The 17,808-nt window shown below is 43.8% G+C and overlaps 1 protein-coding gene across 1 annotated transcript in view; it reads left to right on the forward strand.

Annotated features, from left to right (window-relative positions):
• Window positions 1–12,674: 12,674 nt before the first annotated feature.
• The window catches only part of Myrfl (myelin regulatory factor like), a 114,156-nt gene continuing 109,022 nt past the window's right edge, over window positions 12,675–17,808 (forward strand). The window contains exon 1 of the mRNA XM_052165716.1: window positions 12,675–12,969. Within this exon, the coding sequence (XP_052021676.1) occupies window positions 12,924–12,969 (46 nt within the window). The 5' untranslated portion in view covers window positions 12,675–12,923. The remainder of the gene's footprint in view (window positions 12,970–17,808) is intronic.

Below are 17,808 nucleotides of genomic sequence, written 5' to 3' on the forward strand. Positions count from 1 at the left end.
CGCGTGTGTCTTTCTTAGCTCTGCCTCGGCATAGAGAGTTGCAGACGACAGTAGTAGTCTTCGCCTTGTACCCCTGTGAGAGGCAAGGAAGGAGCCAGGTGGCCAGGACTCCTTCATGTCTGTGTGTATGCTGACATCCACACGAAAGGCTTTATTTATTTTCTGTCCGCTGTACTGTAGTGAATCCCTCGATCATGGTTTGTTAAGTGTAAAAAATGGAGAACAGGGGGCGTTCGTGAGCATCCTGACGTAGGGCTTCACGTTAGCATCGAGCGTTATCGTGGCCCAGAGGGAGCGAACGTTGAGATTAATGGACAAGGGTATGGTCTAGAAGGATGGGGTCTGTCAGCCCTGAGCTAAAAGCTGACACGAAGAAACGACCAACCTCATTCGTACAGGTAAAAGGTTGGTGGTGGTGGAGACAGTATAGGAAAGCAAAGGGAAGCCATCTGCTTCCTTGACTCCAGCATGAACACTACGCTCATATTTTTGGAGCATAGCCTTGGACTTTGGATATTTCCTACTTATATATGCACAATTCTGAATCAAAATGGCCTCCTTTATTGGTTGTCTGCGTGTGAATGTTTGTCCGTGTGTCTGCGTGTGCATCTCACTCGGGCCTGTAGCACACAGATCTTCTGGAACTGGAGTTGCAGACAGTCCTGAGCTGCCGTCTCTCCAGCTTGTCTCTCTTGCTTTAAATAAATGAAGCATCCCTGTCAGTAAGCCTTCACATCTTAAAAATAATTTTCTACATTTTATGTGTTTGTGTGAGGGTGTGCCTGTGCGTGTGTGGCGGTCAGTGACAGCTTTTGGGAGTCTGTTCTCTCCTCCTATGTGGGTTTTTGTGATCAGATAGACTCAGGACATCAGGGTAGGAAGCAGCACCCTTATATGCTGAGCCATCTCTCTGGTGCGGATTTCCACATCCTAATCCTTGTGTGTTAATTGCAATTAAATATAATTCAGTTGTCTCTAGAGATTGGGCTCTTTTCCGTTCTTTACCTGTCATGATGTGATGAGTCCCCTTATGTGTACACATCTGTAGACATGGTGGCGTTTTCTGCATGTGTGCCCAGTCTTAAGGCGTTGGGACTACCCACTAGACATCTGAACTAGGCAGCCCACCCACAGAATCAGTGAACATGCCCGTCCAAAGAAGGTTTTACCCCAAAACACGTTTATTGGCGCTATATAAGGAATAAAAACAAGTTCAAAAGATGCTAAAAATTGTAGGGTGGGCTGTGTGTGAGGCTCACACAGCTCTCTGGCTTGGATCCCCAGCACCACACAACAGATGCAAGCAAGCCAGACACTTGGGGACGGTTTGCTGACAGCAAATAAGAAGCAGAGCTCCAGGACGATGCGGAGCAGTGGGACTGGTCATCCTGCGCCAGCACCTCTCGGCATCAGCAGTGCAGCGCGTGCGCACAGGAACATCAGTGCCAACAGTGAGAGCGACAGTAACAAGTAACAAGCACCGAGTGAAGACGCAGTGTAGGTAGAAATGAAGATGCCGTGTGATGACATTCTGTGAAGAGTCAAGTTGGATTCAAATGTGTATGCACGAAGCTTGGGGCAAGGGCTAGAAATAGAAGAATGGGGCATGAAGAAAATGCTAGTGTTGGGCTGGAGAGAAGGCTCAGCGGTCAAGAGCATGGACTGCTCTTCCAAAGGTCCTGAGTTCAAATCCCAGCATCCACATGGTGGCCCACAACCATGTCATAATGAGATCTGATGCCCTCTTCTGGTGTGTCTGAAGACAGCTACAGTGTACTTATAATAAATCTAAAAAAAAAAAAAAGAATGCTAGTGTTTATAAAAAAATATATTTGTATGAAAATGTGTGTTTGTATGATTAGTAACCCGAATAGGTACTGTGATAGAAAATACTAACCCCTTGTAACTCTGGGCCTGCACCCAGTCTTCAGGGCACCATGACTGGGTATGAGGAAGATCCGTGTGCTGTAGCAGGGCCATGGTGACAGATTCCAAGGATGAACAGCTCAGCAAGGCTCTGGGGTCATCTTTCCTGACTCCTGCCCTGTACACCAGATCCAATCCTCACCAGCTGTCGGCTGTGCTGTGAGGCTCATAAGCGATGTGTCAAGAGGGCTTTGAGAATCCCATTTCCTAGTGTACATTGATGCAACCTCCCAAGGACTAGCCTTCCAAAATGCAGTTGTGTTCCCTGCCACCACATTCCCATGCATGCTTCACTTGACGAGGTCCTGAGAAACTGAAGAGCTGCGATTAACCTTGACAGGCAGGTGCCTGCCCTTCCCGGGCGAGCAGTGAGGCATCTCCGCAGCTGGACATTGCCTTGTTTACTCTTCAGATGTATTATCAGGACATCCACTGTGCTCTGCCCTAACTGCCACCTCAGGGACCAGCGAGCGATCATACTGTTCCAAGTAGTATCAAGTTCGCATACACTGAAATACCAGGGGGCACGCCTCTGAGGAGTGTTCTCCAGGAAGTCTAGAAGCTGCAGATGTTTGCATACCTCTAAAATTTATTTGTATCGGAGGGAAATCTTGATAGAATGCAGAATCGATCAGATAAGGGGAAAGTAGAAGCCGCAAGAACAATTGTCTGTGGCTCTTGGGACAATTGAAGTTTAAATCGGAAGGTCAGGTTTGGTACAGAACTCTGAGAAATTGAAAATAAATGTTTGAAAGAGAACACATGAAGGAAAGTAGGTGGGAAACAGCTATCAGACTACCATGGCACAGCCAGTAGGTAGGAAACAGCATTCAAACTATCACAACACGGCGAGTATCAGGTTCTTAGGGGAGGCTGAAGGGGATGTGGGGAGAAATGAAGGGGTGCTGGAGGAGGAGAGGACCACACAGTTACCAGCCTGCTGACCCAGGGAGCGAGTGGCAGACAGACCGACTCCCTCTCCAGAGTAGCTTAGCCACATGTAGCCTCTGCAGCTCCGCCAAGAGGGTTTGACTTAACACTTAGAGAGGAAAAACTGTTTACAAGAATACTCTGATAGTATTCATCGTTTAACTTAAAAAGTTAAAAGGGAGTGTTCGAGGTAGAAGTAGCTATGGCATAATGTGACAAAGACGAAGAGGGGAAGAAAGGATGAAGTATGTGACTATGCCTAATCTTCTCCTCCCCAGTAGGAGGCAGGAGGATAGAAAGTGCAAGGCCATCCTTAGCTACATAGAAGGTTCAAAGCCAGCATGGACTTCGAGATCCTTTTTTAGATGGAAATATTAGAAAATGTAAGTATTCTAAGTATTGAATAACAAAATATAGCATACAATGATTGTTAGGCCTCAGCAAAGATTACAAAAGTTTAGATCGATGGTTCTCAACCTCTGGGTCACAACCCCTTTGGGGTTGTACTGGTTTGAATACTCTTGGCCTAGGGAGTGGCACTATCTGAAGGTGTGGCCTTGTTGGTGTAGGTGTGTCACTGTGGGCGTAGGCTTTAAGAACGTTGTCCTTGCTGCCTGGAAGCTAGTATTCTGCTAGCAGCCTTCAGATGAAGATGTAGAACTCTCAGCTCCTCCTGCACCATGCCTGCCTGGATGCTGCCATGTTCCCGCCTTGATGATACTGGACTGAACCTTTGAACCTGTAAGCCAGCCCCAATTAAATGTCATAAGAGTTGCCTCAATCATGGTGTCTGTTCACAGCAGGAAAACCCTAAGAGTCAACTGACCCTCTCAAGGGGTCGCCTAAGACCATCAGAAAACAGGTCACAGTTCATAACAGTGTTAGGAAGTAGCAACAGAAAGTATGTGATTTGGGGGCTACTCCAACATGAGGAACTGTAGCTGAGGATCTCAGTGACAGGAAGGCTGAGAACCACTGATTGAGATGGGGCAAAATGGCTGAATAAAATTACAGAATATAAGATTGTGAGGTGAAGCAAGGGAATCCGTAAAACCAACCCGGGATGCCTGGACACCAGAACAGTCAGCTGGACAAAATGGACAAGGTAGGCCCAATGTTAAGGCAGGCTTATTACAGAGGAAAAGAAGACCAATGTTGGGAGTGCAAACATTCGTCATTACAGATTCTGCATATACTCACCAGATAACAGCGGTCATCATCAGACGGGCCAGTTAACATGAAGACTCAAGCGAGGTGGACAAGTTCCAGGAAATAAAACGTTAATAAAGAAGAAATAAGGCCAGGTGTGGTGGCGCATGCCTGTAATCCCAGCACTTGGGAGGCAGAGGCAGGCAGATTTCTGAGTTCGAAGCCAGCCTGGTCTACAGAGTGAGTTCCAGGACAGCCAGGGCTACACAGAGAAACCCTGTCTCGGAAAAACAAACAAACAAACAAAACAAAACAAAACAAGAAATAAGCCTTACTAGTCTTATTAAATGAGATAGTTAAATTTTTCCTCATCAAGTTTTAGGCACAAATAGCTTTAGCAAACTTTAAAGAATAGGTTATTCTAATATTCAAATGTATGCAGATAATCATTTAGCATGCCCCCTACAGCCAAACCAAAACTGTCTTTATAGTAATACTTGCTAGAAACTGTATGAGGGAAGTAAAGTTTGTGTCTGTTACAGTCATGAACCTGACCCACTGACCAAAGAGAACTCATGTCAAGAATGCAACAGAAAGGGTCTATTAGATAATTGATCCCCTACACTGTAGAGTAATGGAAAACGCCAGTTGGTCAATAGATGCAGAAGACTGTCAAAAAATCAATACCTACTGGTAATAACTCGGCCATCTCTATGTGGGGGAGTGCTTTCAATACGATAAGGATGTCTGGAAATCCTGTCATCACTGCTCTTGGGAGAGGAATTCGAGAGACAGCTTTAAAATAACCAACAAGACAAAAGGCTGGAGAGGAAAACACCTCCCATGGAGGACATCCCAGAAAGTCCCAGGCATAGGTGAAGAACTACAGATATTTAATGACCATTGAGACTGGGAGAATGGATCTTCCCCGGGGTTGAGCCCTCTAACTGCTTTTCCAACATCAAGTGGTCAGCCCCCAAACACACACATAAAAAGACACAATGAATGAACTCAGCAGGCTGTATTGATATACTTACATGCACTGCGTATTTAACAATAATTAGAGTCCATGGTTTTGAGAGGGAACAGAAGGACATGAAGAGTTGGAGGGAGGCGAGACAGAGGTGGAAATGATGTAAATACAGTACCGATATATAAAAATCTCCAGGCTGGAGAGATGGCTCAGCAGTTAAGAGTACTGAGTGCTCTTCTGAAGGTCCTGAGTTCAAATCCCAGCAACCACATGGTGGCTCACAACCATTCGTAATGAAATCTAATGCCCTCTTCTGGTGTGTCTGAAGACAGCTACAGTGTACTCACATACATAAAATAAATACATCTTTAAAAAAAAAAATCTCCAAAAAGTGAGCACCCCCCCCCCAATAGCTCATACCTGCCTGTAATTCTAGCTCTAAGGAGCCTTCTGGGCTCTGTGGACACCCACATTTATGTGCACATGCCCATACTGACTAAAATAAATGTAAAGGTGGGTGAACTGGCTGGTTTTTGTGTGTCAACTTGACACAGGCTGGAGTTATCACAGAGAAAGGAGTTTCAGTTGGGGAAGTGCCTCCATGAGATCCAGCTGTGGGGCATTTTCTCAATTAGTGATCAAGGGGGGAGGGCCCCTTATGGGTGGTACCATCTCTGGGCTGGTAGTCCTGGGTTCTATAAGAGAGCAGGCTGAACAAGCCAGGGGAAGCAAGCCAGTAAGAAACATCCCTCCATGGCCTCTGCATCAGCTCCTGCTTCCTGACCTGCTTGAGTTCCAGTCCTGACTTCCTTTGGTGATGAACAGCAGTGTGGAAGTGTAAGCTGGATAAATCCTTTCCTCCCCAACTTGCTTCTTGGTCATGACATAGTAGCTCACTATGTAATGCAGGCTAGTCTGAGACTTACTGTATAGCCTAGGTGGTCTTTAACTCATAGCAATCCTCCTGCCACATGCATAACATAAATAAAAATTAAGCCAAAATTTTTTAAAAATCAAGGCAATGATATATTAATGTCAATGTTAAAATCTGACATAGTAGTAAAAGTTACACGGAAAGATAAGAGGGAACAAAAAAGCCTAATTATTGGAAAAGAAAAGAGATAGACTAAAAAGAGTTTTGCAGATTATGTGGTTGTCCACACAAAGAATCCAATTAGAAAGTCTGCCATCAGATTATTAGGCCTTAATTGGGCAGTTTATGAAAATTAATATAAGCATTAATATATAAGTGTGAATTCAAATATTTGCTAGTTTTGTTTACAAATGGTGATAAAACTTACAGAAACAAAGACTTATCTGTTCTTACTAAATGATAAGTAGGTAGTGTTCCTCCTGGCTTTGACAATCTGGTTATAAATGAATGTGCCCAAGTAAATGATATGGACATGCCAGGGCACCAGTGGAAAAGATGGAATGAGGGTCTTTGGATCGATTATGAGGCCGAATGTTAATGTTTTACTGCAGAAATGGACAAACCAGCCAGTGAAGCAAAAAAATACACAGTTCTGGAACAGACTTGTGTACATCAGACACAGCAGGCAAGCTCTAGGTCAGAGGTTCTCAACCATCCTCATGCTGTGACCTGTTAATACGGGGTTCTTCATGTTCTGGTGACCCCCAACCATAAAATTATCTTCATTGCTACATCATAACCATAATTTTGCTCCTGTTATGACCCATAATGCAAAGTCTGGAATGCAGCATATCCAATATGTGACCCCCCCCAAGGGGCTGTGTCCCTCAGGTTGAGAACCCCTGCTGTGGCTGACTCATAGACGTATCCATGAAATCAGACCAACAAACAAAAGGGGCGGGGGATGAGAAATTAACATTCTGTCAACATGCACAACTTAAGTATCGTGACCCTTCAGCCCTCTGGCATAGAAAATACAGATTTTAAAATATATTTTGAAATATCTTCTTATTTTAAGAATTTAAGTATGAGGCAGAAAGATATTGTGAAAGACAATTATAAAATAACATTGGTCTTACTTTAGAACTTTTTTCCACCAAACTGTGAGAAGACATTTCTTAGCATCATGCATGTATATATAAAGTTGAGACTGGTAGTTCATGCCTATAAAGCTAAGGCAGGAGGATTTTAAGCTTGAGGGAGGTTTAGGAAGTGATTTGCTGAAGGGAGTATAAGACAAGGGGCAGGCTTTGAGAGTGTATCACTTCCTCTGTCATCTTCCAAGTTCATTCTCCATAGGGATAATCGTTTGTGTGCTGTGAGGAAGCATCGCCTGTCAATAAAAAGCTGACAGCCTGTTAGCAAAAGGCAGGAAATAGACGGTGGGTATTCCTTCTGGTAGAGAGACTGTGGAGCTCTGGGGGACAGTCAGCATGGAAGACTCAGAGGAAGTTGGGTGTATAAAACTAAGGAGAAAAAAAAAACAGTCATGTTGCTGAACTCAGAATAAACTTGGTAATAAGAGTTGACAAACCAGCCTAGCTTACATCCTAGGCATTTATTCATAAATAAATAACACACCAAGTCGTTCTTCGGGAGCTGGGGTGTGGGTGGAAAAGCCCAGATTACAGTTTTCTGCTTTGTTTTTACGGTTAAAAGATGTGAGCCCTCAGCCTCCTGGCTCTTTCCGCCATGCCTAACATGCCACTGCTCTGCCATGATGGGCTCCTGTTCCTCTGCAACCATAGCCACAGTACGGTCTGCTTTAAACCACTCTCGGTTTATAGTGACTTATTCAGGGAGATAACTGAGCGGTAGCGTGCTTCTCAAGCGTGTGCAAGGCCCCGGGTTCTACAACAGAGGGGACAGCCCGACAAAACCGGGCGAAAGGCTCAGAATGTCTTGGCTGCTGTTTTCCAAGACGTACACAAATGAGAGCAGGCCTTGAAGAAAACATTTCATTCTCAATCGTAGAAACAGGACCACAGCGGCATATTGAAATATGTTAAACCAGCAAAAACGCCGGGTGGTGGTGGCGCATGCCTGTAATCCCAGCACTCTGGGAGGCAGAGGCAGACAGATTTCTGAGTTCAAGGCCAGCCTGGTCTGCAGAGCGAGTTCCAGGACAGCCAGGGCTACACAGAGAAGCCCTGTCTCGAAAAACAAAACAAACAAACAAAAAACCAGCAAAAATGAACCCCATAAAATCCAGTTCTGAAGATTTTAATCAGTATGGTCAGTCATGTATTGCTGCCATGTCCATCAATATATCTACTGTGAGAAGCCATTCATTTCAAAGTTGAGTATTTGAAACAAAATAAGGCATTTGAGAAAGACATATGTTGCAAGTTTTCTCTCCTATATAGAACTGAGATTTAAAAGAAAAGGTCTATTTGGGATGGGGTGGGGGTGGGGACGGGTATTGTGCAAAGGGAGTGGGAAGACAGGCCAAGATCACGAGCATGGAAATGCCATCATGAGACTCTTTTTTTTTTTAAAAAAAAAACAGTGAACGCATGACAATAAATTTAAAGGTAAGGAAACTGAAATGTTAAGCATTTACGTATCTGTGAATAAGTATTTCACTTTTATGTTTTGAGACATAGTATCTCACTATGTAACCCAGGCTAGTCTGGGACTCACGGTATATAGCCCAAGCTGGTCTTTAACTCATAGCAATCCTCCAGCCCCTGTCACCCCAGTGCTGAGATTGTAAGTGTGGGCTGCTATACCTAGCAACAATTCCACATTTAGGTATATGCGCCAGAGAAATACTGGCACGAAGTACCCCAGAATATGCACATAATAATGTTCTAGAAAAAAATTCAAAGCTATACCTATAAGGGGGGAGAATAGATGTTCACATCATAGACTGTGGTACCAAAATATCAAGTGCTTGCTACCTGCGATGTACTAACTTAGTAACACAATGAAAGAGTAACACTCAGATATGTAGCACGCTTCTTTTCTCATTAAGGTCATCTGTAGAGTTGTTGTGTGCATTTGTGTGCGAGCATGTGTGTGTGCACATGAATGTGTGTTGCTGTGTTTGTATGTGTTTGCACACGTGTGTGTGTGTGTGTGTGTGTGTGTAAAACTATTTTTTTTTAAATCACAAGGTAGTAACATGGTTTAGGAGAGCAGTCACCTGTGGATGTGGGAGAACTTGGGGGAGAAAGACACCAGCCCAAGTCACTGTCAATGCGTCAGCGTCTTCCCCAGGCAGCAGGTTTATAGGCGCTCATTGGTCATTAAACATCCATGCAGGAAACAAAAAGCAAAGGAGAAGCACTTGTGGGCTATCGGCGCCATGTTAGGAGCACAGTCTATGACTAGCCTAGTCCTGTGTGCACGCCTTCCATCCTGAAAGACCGGGATTCCTTTGAATTAGGTTTCCAGTTTTCTTCAGCTGACCATGTGAAGGAAGCTGTGTGCTTGCTACAGGAAATCAAAAGACAAGTAAATGATGCTTTGTATTTCCCACAAGTTCAAACTACCCAGTGGGGGGTTGTGGGGGGGTGGGGTGGGGTCAGGGATTAAAGTGTCAGGTTTTGCTCAGGGTGATGGTTCTGACAAATGTAGTCACTTTTCTGATGCTGTTGTGCCACGCTGCCCCTCGGTATCACCATGACACGAAGCTTAAGGGGTACCAAAGCTTTGGTTTATTTTGACACATTTACCCATGTACTTGCCTGGCCCCCAAAGTGCTGAGCCATAATTTCAGCCCTAAGTGTAGCTTGTTAGCTCACGGAACAGAATTGAATCTCCTTCTCTGCCTTTGAAAACCAGAAGCATCTTGGTGAACTGTTCGCATCCACAGGTACCCACTGACAGTGGGTTATAGTGTGACACTTTTTCCCTGTCCTCCACAAAGCTTGGAGTGAGTTTCCCTGGGTGTCTTGAGTTACTTGCATTAGACTTGTTAATTGTGTTTTACCTAAAAGCATAAATATTTCAAAAGCTTGCTTTGACTGTTGTCCTTGTATCCTATACCGGGTCTGTGGTCAGTTCTTGCTCAGACATCGTGCTAATTTGGATTTAATCATTGGTTATCTGGATTCCTGCCACAGCATCTTAACAGACATGAACCAGCATTCTAATGCAGCTGTCTCTCCAAGTTGGATGCAAATGTATCAGTTCCTAAGTGGAAACAGAAGCCATCAGTTTCAAGTGCACATGTACATGGTAAGTTCCCTTTAATGCTTTTCTCAGATTCCTGTGATTTGAGCTTCCAGGGAGCACAGAGCATTATTTGTTTCTTTTAATATTTTGGTGTTTTTTTTCGTTGTTTGTTTTTTGGTTTTTTTTTTTGGTTTTTTTGTAGCAAGCACATAGCATCACACAAGTCAAGTAAAAAAATGGAAACTCCCTTCCATTAAAAATGTAAGGACAGGGCTGGAGAGATGGCCCAGCGGTTAAGAGCACTGACTGCTCTTCCAGAGGTCCTGAGTTCAATTCCCAGCAACCACATGGTGGCTCACAACCATCTGTAATGGGGTCTGGTGCCCTCTTCTGGGGTGTCTGAAGAGAGCAATGATGGTGTACTCATATGTATAAAATAAATAAATAAATCTTAAAACAAAAACGTAAGGACAGGTCCTTTAGACCTGGGCCTCTATGTGATCTTAAAGACTCCGTACTTCCCTAAAATCTTATTTCCAAGAAATTTTCTCTCTCTCTCTTTCTCTCTCCCTCTCTCTGTGTGTGTGTATGTGTGTGTGTGAGAGAGAGAGAGAGAGAGAGAAAGAGAGAGAATAATTTGCTTATTTCCAAGAAATTCTGTGTGTGTGTGTGTGTGTGTGTGTGAGAGAGAGAGAGAGAGAGAGAGAGAGAGAGAGAGAATACTTAAAAGTAACCAGATGTAGTGGCACATGCTTTTAATCCCAGCACTTGGGAGGCAGAGGCAGGTGGATCTCTGAGTTTGAGACCAGCCTGGGCTACAGATGTGAGTCCCAGGACAGCCTGGGCCACACAGAGATACCCTGTCTTAAAAAACAAAAAACAAAAGCAAAAACAAAAACAAACAAACAACCAAAACCAAAACAATGAAATTTACGCACATGGGTATGTTACTGACATGTCTGTCTGTTCACCACTTTTGTGCCTGGCAGGAATCAGGTGACATGTGAACGAGAAAGGGACACACGCCCTAGTTCCAGCATGCTCTGGAACTGCAGCTAGTCACAGGTGGCTCTTAAGGGCCATGTGGGTGCAGCGATCAAACCTGGGCTCTCCACCAGAGCAGCGGGTGCAGACATGTTAGAAACGCCCTACATCATCTACACTAATCCTGACAGTGAAACAAGAGACAGATTCACTACGGACATTCTAGAAGACCATAGACTGGGCCAGACACAAACATCAAAATCACAAAGGAGCCCTCAATGGAAGCAGCAAGAGGACTATTCTGTCAATCAATCATTTAACTAACTGACTTATTTCCCTCTATTTTTGTTTGTCGTACTCTGGCTAGAACCCAGGGCCTTATGCGTGCTAAGCCAGCACTCGACCGACAGAATGAGCGTCAGCCTCAGCCCTGTTCTGAGGTTTACAAGGCTGCTGTAACACCGGCCATCTAGGAACACTCACTGAACACTCGCCTGGCAAACAAGAAGTCATAGAACGGCTGTTTCAGGAAGGGGAGAAACTCCGCGAGATAATGTTAACTTGACGTTATCGGTTTTTAGTAGAAATTATGGCACAAGCAGATGGCTTTGCTTACTGCACAAGGCGCATACTGATTTATTTAGGTGACATGTCAAGATGTCAGCAACTTATTTTAATATGGCTTAACCTAAAAGAAGCTAAAAAAAAAAAAGAAAAAGGGAGAGTACAAGGGCAATAGCTGCTAATAAATCTGGATGGAGAATATGTGGGTATTTTTGTGGAAGTGTTCTTCCAGATTTTTTTTTTTTTTTTTTTTTTTTTTTTTTTTTGGCTAGGTTCATGATGGTTTTCAAAATAAAAAGTTCGGTGGAAAAGAGGAAGGTTGGGCAGAATGATAGTTTTCTTTCTAACTATATGTTTCTTAGGTGATTACTGAACAAACTATCGCTAAGCAGCGAAAACACTTTTTTATTTAGTTCTGTCTCAAGATTATGAGTTAAAAAATAGTTTTAAATGTTTTAAACTGAGAATGTAGTATAGAGGGATGTTCATACTTAGCCTATACCTTTAACTTTGATAGGTTTTGAAGCCCAGAAGATGGCGGCACACGCCTTTATTCTCAGCACTCAGGAGTCAGAGGCAGGAGGATCTCTTTGAGTTCAAGGCCAGTCTGGTCGACAGAGTGAGTTCCAGGACAGTCAGGGCTACACAGAGAAACGCTGTTCCGTGTGTGTGTGTGTGTGTGTGTGTGTATTTGAAGAAGTCATCTAAGTATGTACTGAGAAAAATGTAAATTTGCACTTTACATTTGAAAATATTGAACAAAATTTTAACTTTTTATTCTAACAAAGCCTTTAAAATAACCCAGTCTCTTTGGCTACCACCAGAAAATGATTATATTGATATGCCCCCTTTTTGAGGTTAAAGAAAAAAACAGCTGTATTTTTTTTTTTTTTTTTTTTTTTTTGGTGGCTGACTGGATCTGCTGGATGAAGGTGGGGATAGAAGGAATGCTGGTGTAAAGAACCCATAAGAGATAAGGCTCTTGATTTATTGCCCATTTATATAATTGCGCGTATCACCAAGGACAAAGGTCCTTAAAGCTCACAGGCAAAGAAGAAGCAGTTCCTGAACCCGCAGAGATAGATTTGTTATTACTTCCCTCTTCGTGATTTTTTTCTCCTGGTGTGGCTGCGCGTCCTTTTGTTTTAGAATCACATTGAGCGCTTAGCCATCGTTCGGGCTTAAGCCGATGGCCGAAGAGATGCCTCGCATCGCATCCGTACAAAGACTATGGAGACTTTCCAGGAGTATTCCTAGGCTTTGAGTCCCGGGGACAGCACTCACTGCCTGAACTCTGATAGCTTCTGTCGGAAGAGGAAGCAGCCCTAGAACCCCGGCACCATGGACGTGCTGGATGAAACCGAGGCTCTGCAGCAGTTCTTTGAAGGTAAGAGCCCACTGGGCGCTAAGGCTTCTTCCCAGCTGTGAGCTGCGTCCACGCTCACTTTCACTCTCTGCTCCGCCAAGTCCGCTTACGCTTTGCCCCTGGAAAAATGCTATCAGATAAGTCCTGAGCTGGGAAGCTTTACTCGCTGCTTCGTTGATAGCAAAAGTCAGCGATACGGGAAATGGTTTTTAAAACACAGGATTCCGTCTTACCTAGGCTCTTCATTGAAAGTCAAGTGAACACTTGGATTAGCTATCCCCTGTCTCTAGGTATTAGGACTCATTCCTTCTGTCCTTCAATGCTTTAAACCTGCCAAATCTGTCTTCTCTCTGAGATGACTAAATACCGTGTAACAAAAAAAAGTACGATTTTAATTAAAATGTCGGTATAATTTAGCATAATTAACTTCAAAGCAGCCTAAGACAGCAAAGGAACGCCACTTCCTTCTCCCATCTTTCTGCTTGTTCATAGCTTTTTAAAAATGTGAAGCTGGACGGCCGTTTGCTTTTCCAGTTGAACTTCTCCCAGATGAGAGCGGCTGACGGCGGCATCGTCACTTTCTCCCTGTTCAATATCCAACATGGCGGCACAGTTGTTCACATTTTACAGGGAGGATGTTCTTAGAGTGCGTTCCTTTGATCCTGGATTCGGTCCCCCCACCCCCGCCCCCCAGTCCTGACAGCAACAGTGACATCATGCACCTTGGCCCTGCATGGTGTGTACCCCACATACTAATGCCATTACCTGGGTCCTGCCTGCTGGGTGCTTTCTGAGACAGTTGCCCAGACACATTTCTTTTGAAAGAGAAACCACCATTTATCCTGTAGATGCAAAAGGCAGTCTTTGTCTCCTACTACTGAGGAAACCTGGCCTCCTGTCTTTGCTTTTCCTGAAAGAGCTTTCAATCTCACACGATTCACCTGCTATACACATTTGCCACAGAGACCTCTATAAATATGTTCTGTAGTTATTAGAATATGTATTCTACACAGTATATACTTATTATTACTATCGTTATTGCAGTTTCTTTTTTAGTCTCAAACTAAACTGCATAGCCTCTTTGAAGGGGAAGGAGCTCTTTCTCCGCGCACAGTGTTCCTCTTCTGAGGTTGTAGCAGGAAAGACACTAAACTCTGGGGAAACAGAGGCACAAGCCCTGACCTCTGCAGCTAGCTGCCAATTTAAAAGAATTCCTTCCACTATTTAGCAAACACCGAGTGCCCGTTTATGCCAAGCCTGCCCTACCTCCTTTAGGTGGAACTTGCAGGGTGTTGAATGAAATCTTTCCCTTAGATCTTAATAATATCCTTTCCCTAAACTCTAAGGAATAAAAAGCTTCTTTAGAACAAGGTCAGCAAAACCAGACAGGGTGTGATGTGGTTGGTGTGCCGTTGCAGCCACACCTATCAATTTCTCACTGTTTGGATCAAATGTTATCTTGCATTTAATTTCATTGGTTACAAGTGAAACAGAACATAGACATGATCAGTCAGTAAATACATGTGTCATACTAACCCACTTTTAAACAGTGATTAAAAAGAATTTAATAACCAGAAAATCTCCCCCTTTTTCTCCCCCCCCCATTTTTGATGAAAAGATATCAAACCATTCTAGTGTAGTACTGTTTAATATGTAAACTATAATTATTTTTTGATTTTTTGAGACAGGGTTTCTCTGTGTAGTCCTGGCTGTTCTGGAACTCACTCTGTAGACTAGGCTAGCCTCAAACTCAGAAATCTGCCTGCCTCTGCCTCCCAAGTGCTGGGATTAAAGGTGTGTGCTACCACCGCCTGGCTACAATGTTTAAAGATTTATTTTTAGATTAGGTGTATGTGTGAGTGCTCGCTTACATGTATGTATGCAATGGCAGTAAGTGCCCTTAACCACTGACTCCAAATGTGTGTGTGTGTGTGTTGTTTTTTATTTACTCAAGGTCTGAAAAACCAATAAAACTCTTGGCAAACTGTTGAACACTTGAAAGCAATCTTTCTCCCTTCCTTGAAGTCTTTGTCTTAACTAAGACATTTTTCCTCGTAAGGATTTTGATATTAAAGCATTCAAGTTGACAGTATACTCTTGAATTTAAAAGCTTTGCTAGTCAAAGTTTATGCTGATGCTGGTGTCTGTTTTAGGCTAAAATACTGTGACTCCAGCTCCCTTGGACATCTGTGAGCGTGGCTTTTAGAACCCCAAGCTGTGCAATTTCTAGAACAGCCTCTCTAGAACACTGCCATCAAAGCTTTGAATGGTTTCAGTTTCTGTTTCCCCAGGCAACCATTACCACAAGGGGGCAGAAAAGACACAGGGAAGGCAGAACTAACTGGTTCTCAAACATGGGTCGTGATCCCTGGGGGGGTTGTCCAACGACCCTTTCATATTGGTCGCCGAAGACTATCAGAAAACGCAGATATTTATATCACAGTTCATAACAGAAGCAAAAATTACAGTTTATGAAGTAGCAATGAAAATAATTTCATGGTTGTCGGGGAGGTCAGCGCAACATAAGGAACTGTATTAAAGGGGCCGCAGTGTTAGGAAGGTTGAGAACCGCTGTGCTATATACAACTTGTTTGAGAATGTCATGGCAACACAAGGTTCAGGAAAATGCAGACGGCTCTGGAGCAGGAAACTAATGGCCAATTCTAGAGTAATCTAGAAAGGGCTTGGAGGAAGATGAGGTAGGTGAGGTAGGTCTGTAGGGTAGAGGAGAGACAAAGCTTGCAGCGTGTTGACGCCGTGCACCTAATAGCAGTGACTCCAAAATATTTACCCAAAGAATGAAAGAACAGTGCAAGTCCCTATTCCTGTCAACCAGTGGTTGTTGAATTGCAGCTTTGGTTGAGGCGCTCAGCAAGTCCAAATGCAGGGGAAGAAGAAAGAACTGCCCAGTAGCAGGATGGCCCAGTGAACGAACCAGAGAAAGTAGAGGCAAAAGTCACCATTGGTGGAAAGACTTAGACTCCATGATGCCTCCATGATGTCTATGTCGGTCCATGAGACAGACCAGGATACAAGTTGTCTTAAGTGGCCCTAGTATATTATTTCTCTAAAATGAGATACTGACTCTGACTGGCTGATGCTTCTGCCTTTTTAAGAGAAGGATCAGAAGCTGGGAACAGCCAAGTACAGTGTTCAGGACAGATGCTGCCCATTGCTGATGTCTTGGGGGGGATGTCTTTCCTGCAGGCAAAGAGTACCTTGACCAGCAGCTAGTTTACTGATTGTATTTCTTTCACACTGGGTTCGCCACTTCATTCCTGTCTCAAACAATCAATACCCTCTTCTTTCTTTCTTCTGTCTCAGCAGAATCTGAGCTTGTACAGAAGGCACAAAATGGCCAAGTGCCCCAGGACCATATCCCACCTCTAGAAGAGAAAGGTTACCGTTGTTACGGGCAGATTTGGTTCATCTCTGCAGTTAGGAGTTTTAGACAGCGTTGCCCCCAGTGTAAAGTTACTTTAGAGCGGTGGGAGCTTGTTTTATCCACACCACAGCTGTGTGGAGACAGTATACACTTTTCCAGGAGATGGGACAAGAATGAGCCAATGTCAGAAAGAACCAGCCAGATCATGCGAGTGATTTGGGCTTATCTGCACACTTCTGCCTGGTGTAGGCAGTTGGTTACAAACCATGCGGACTTGGCATGAAGCATACCCAGCAGACTTCCTCTCTTCTTTCACACTGGGATCCCTAAAATGAAGTCAATTTCGAGTTTAAATGTGGCCTTAAGAGTTCAGCTCAGACCTCAGCCACCTGCACATGCCACATTTGAAACCTATTAGGCTTGCCGGTGTCTTCTCCCAGATAAACCCTTCTAAGAGGAGGTTTCCATCGATTGCCTTGGTGTCACAGGTGTCATCTTTCCAGTTACACCTGGTTTCTGGCCGACGTTCCTTTGTCTTGGAACCTAATTGTTCAATACACAGGCACTAACATAGAGAGAGCTAGAAAGGGAGGTCAGTCTGTAATCTCACTGTTCAGTGCTTACTACTGTCCCACGTGTTTTGGTTTTGGTTTTGTGAATAATCCTTTGTTATGTAGCCCAGATGGGCATCAAACTCTAAAATCTCCTGCCTCAGCTCCCTTAGTACTGGAATTTCAGGTTTGTCTCACCAAATTTGGCTTTTTGTATGTTTTAAGTGAGCAAACCACCACCAAGGGATTATATATAACACAGGATTATATAGCTTTACTCTAGCACTAAACTTTCTTATGGGCCACAGAAAGGACAACTCTTATTTTTATTTTTTCTTTTTCTTTAAAGATTTATTTATTTGCTATATGTAAGTACACTGTAGCTGTTTTCAGATACCCCAGAAGAGGGCATCAGATCTACTTACAGATGGTTATGAGCCACCATGTAGTTGATGGGATTTGAACTCAGGACCTTTGGAAGAGCAGTCAGTGCTCTTAACTGCTGAGCCATCTCTCCAGCCCGAAAGGGCAACTCTTATCATCATGTATTCTTGCTGATGTACAGCAGAGAGCCACAAGCCGTGGCCTAGAGTCCACCTCTTACCGGCAGCCTTCGGATACCAATAAAGTTCATTAGAACGGATACCAATAAAGTTCATTAGAACACATCTGATCATGTCCACGCTGCCCACAGCTGCTTCGATGCCATGGTGGCAGAGTTGGGTGGTTTCAACAGAGACCATATGGGCTGTAAAACCTAAAATATTTACCATCTGGCTCTGTACAGGAAATGTTTGCCAACCCCTAGTCTGCAACCCAATTAGTAATAATAGTTGTTATTTATTGAGCCTTTTTGTGCTGCATATAGGACCGTAATTAAGACCATGGACTTTGAGTCTGCCGTCCTGGTTGTGAATCCTGTGG

The sequence above is a fragment of the Apodemus sylvaticus genome, chromosome 20 (assembly GCF_947179515.1).
Source record: "Apodemus sylvaticus chromosome 20, mApoSyl1.1, whole genome shotgun sequence".
Taxonomy (NCBI): domain Eukaryota; kingdom Metazoa; phylum Chordata; class Mammalia; order Rodentia; family Muridae; genus Apodemus; species Apodemus sylvaticus.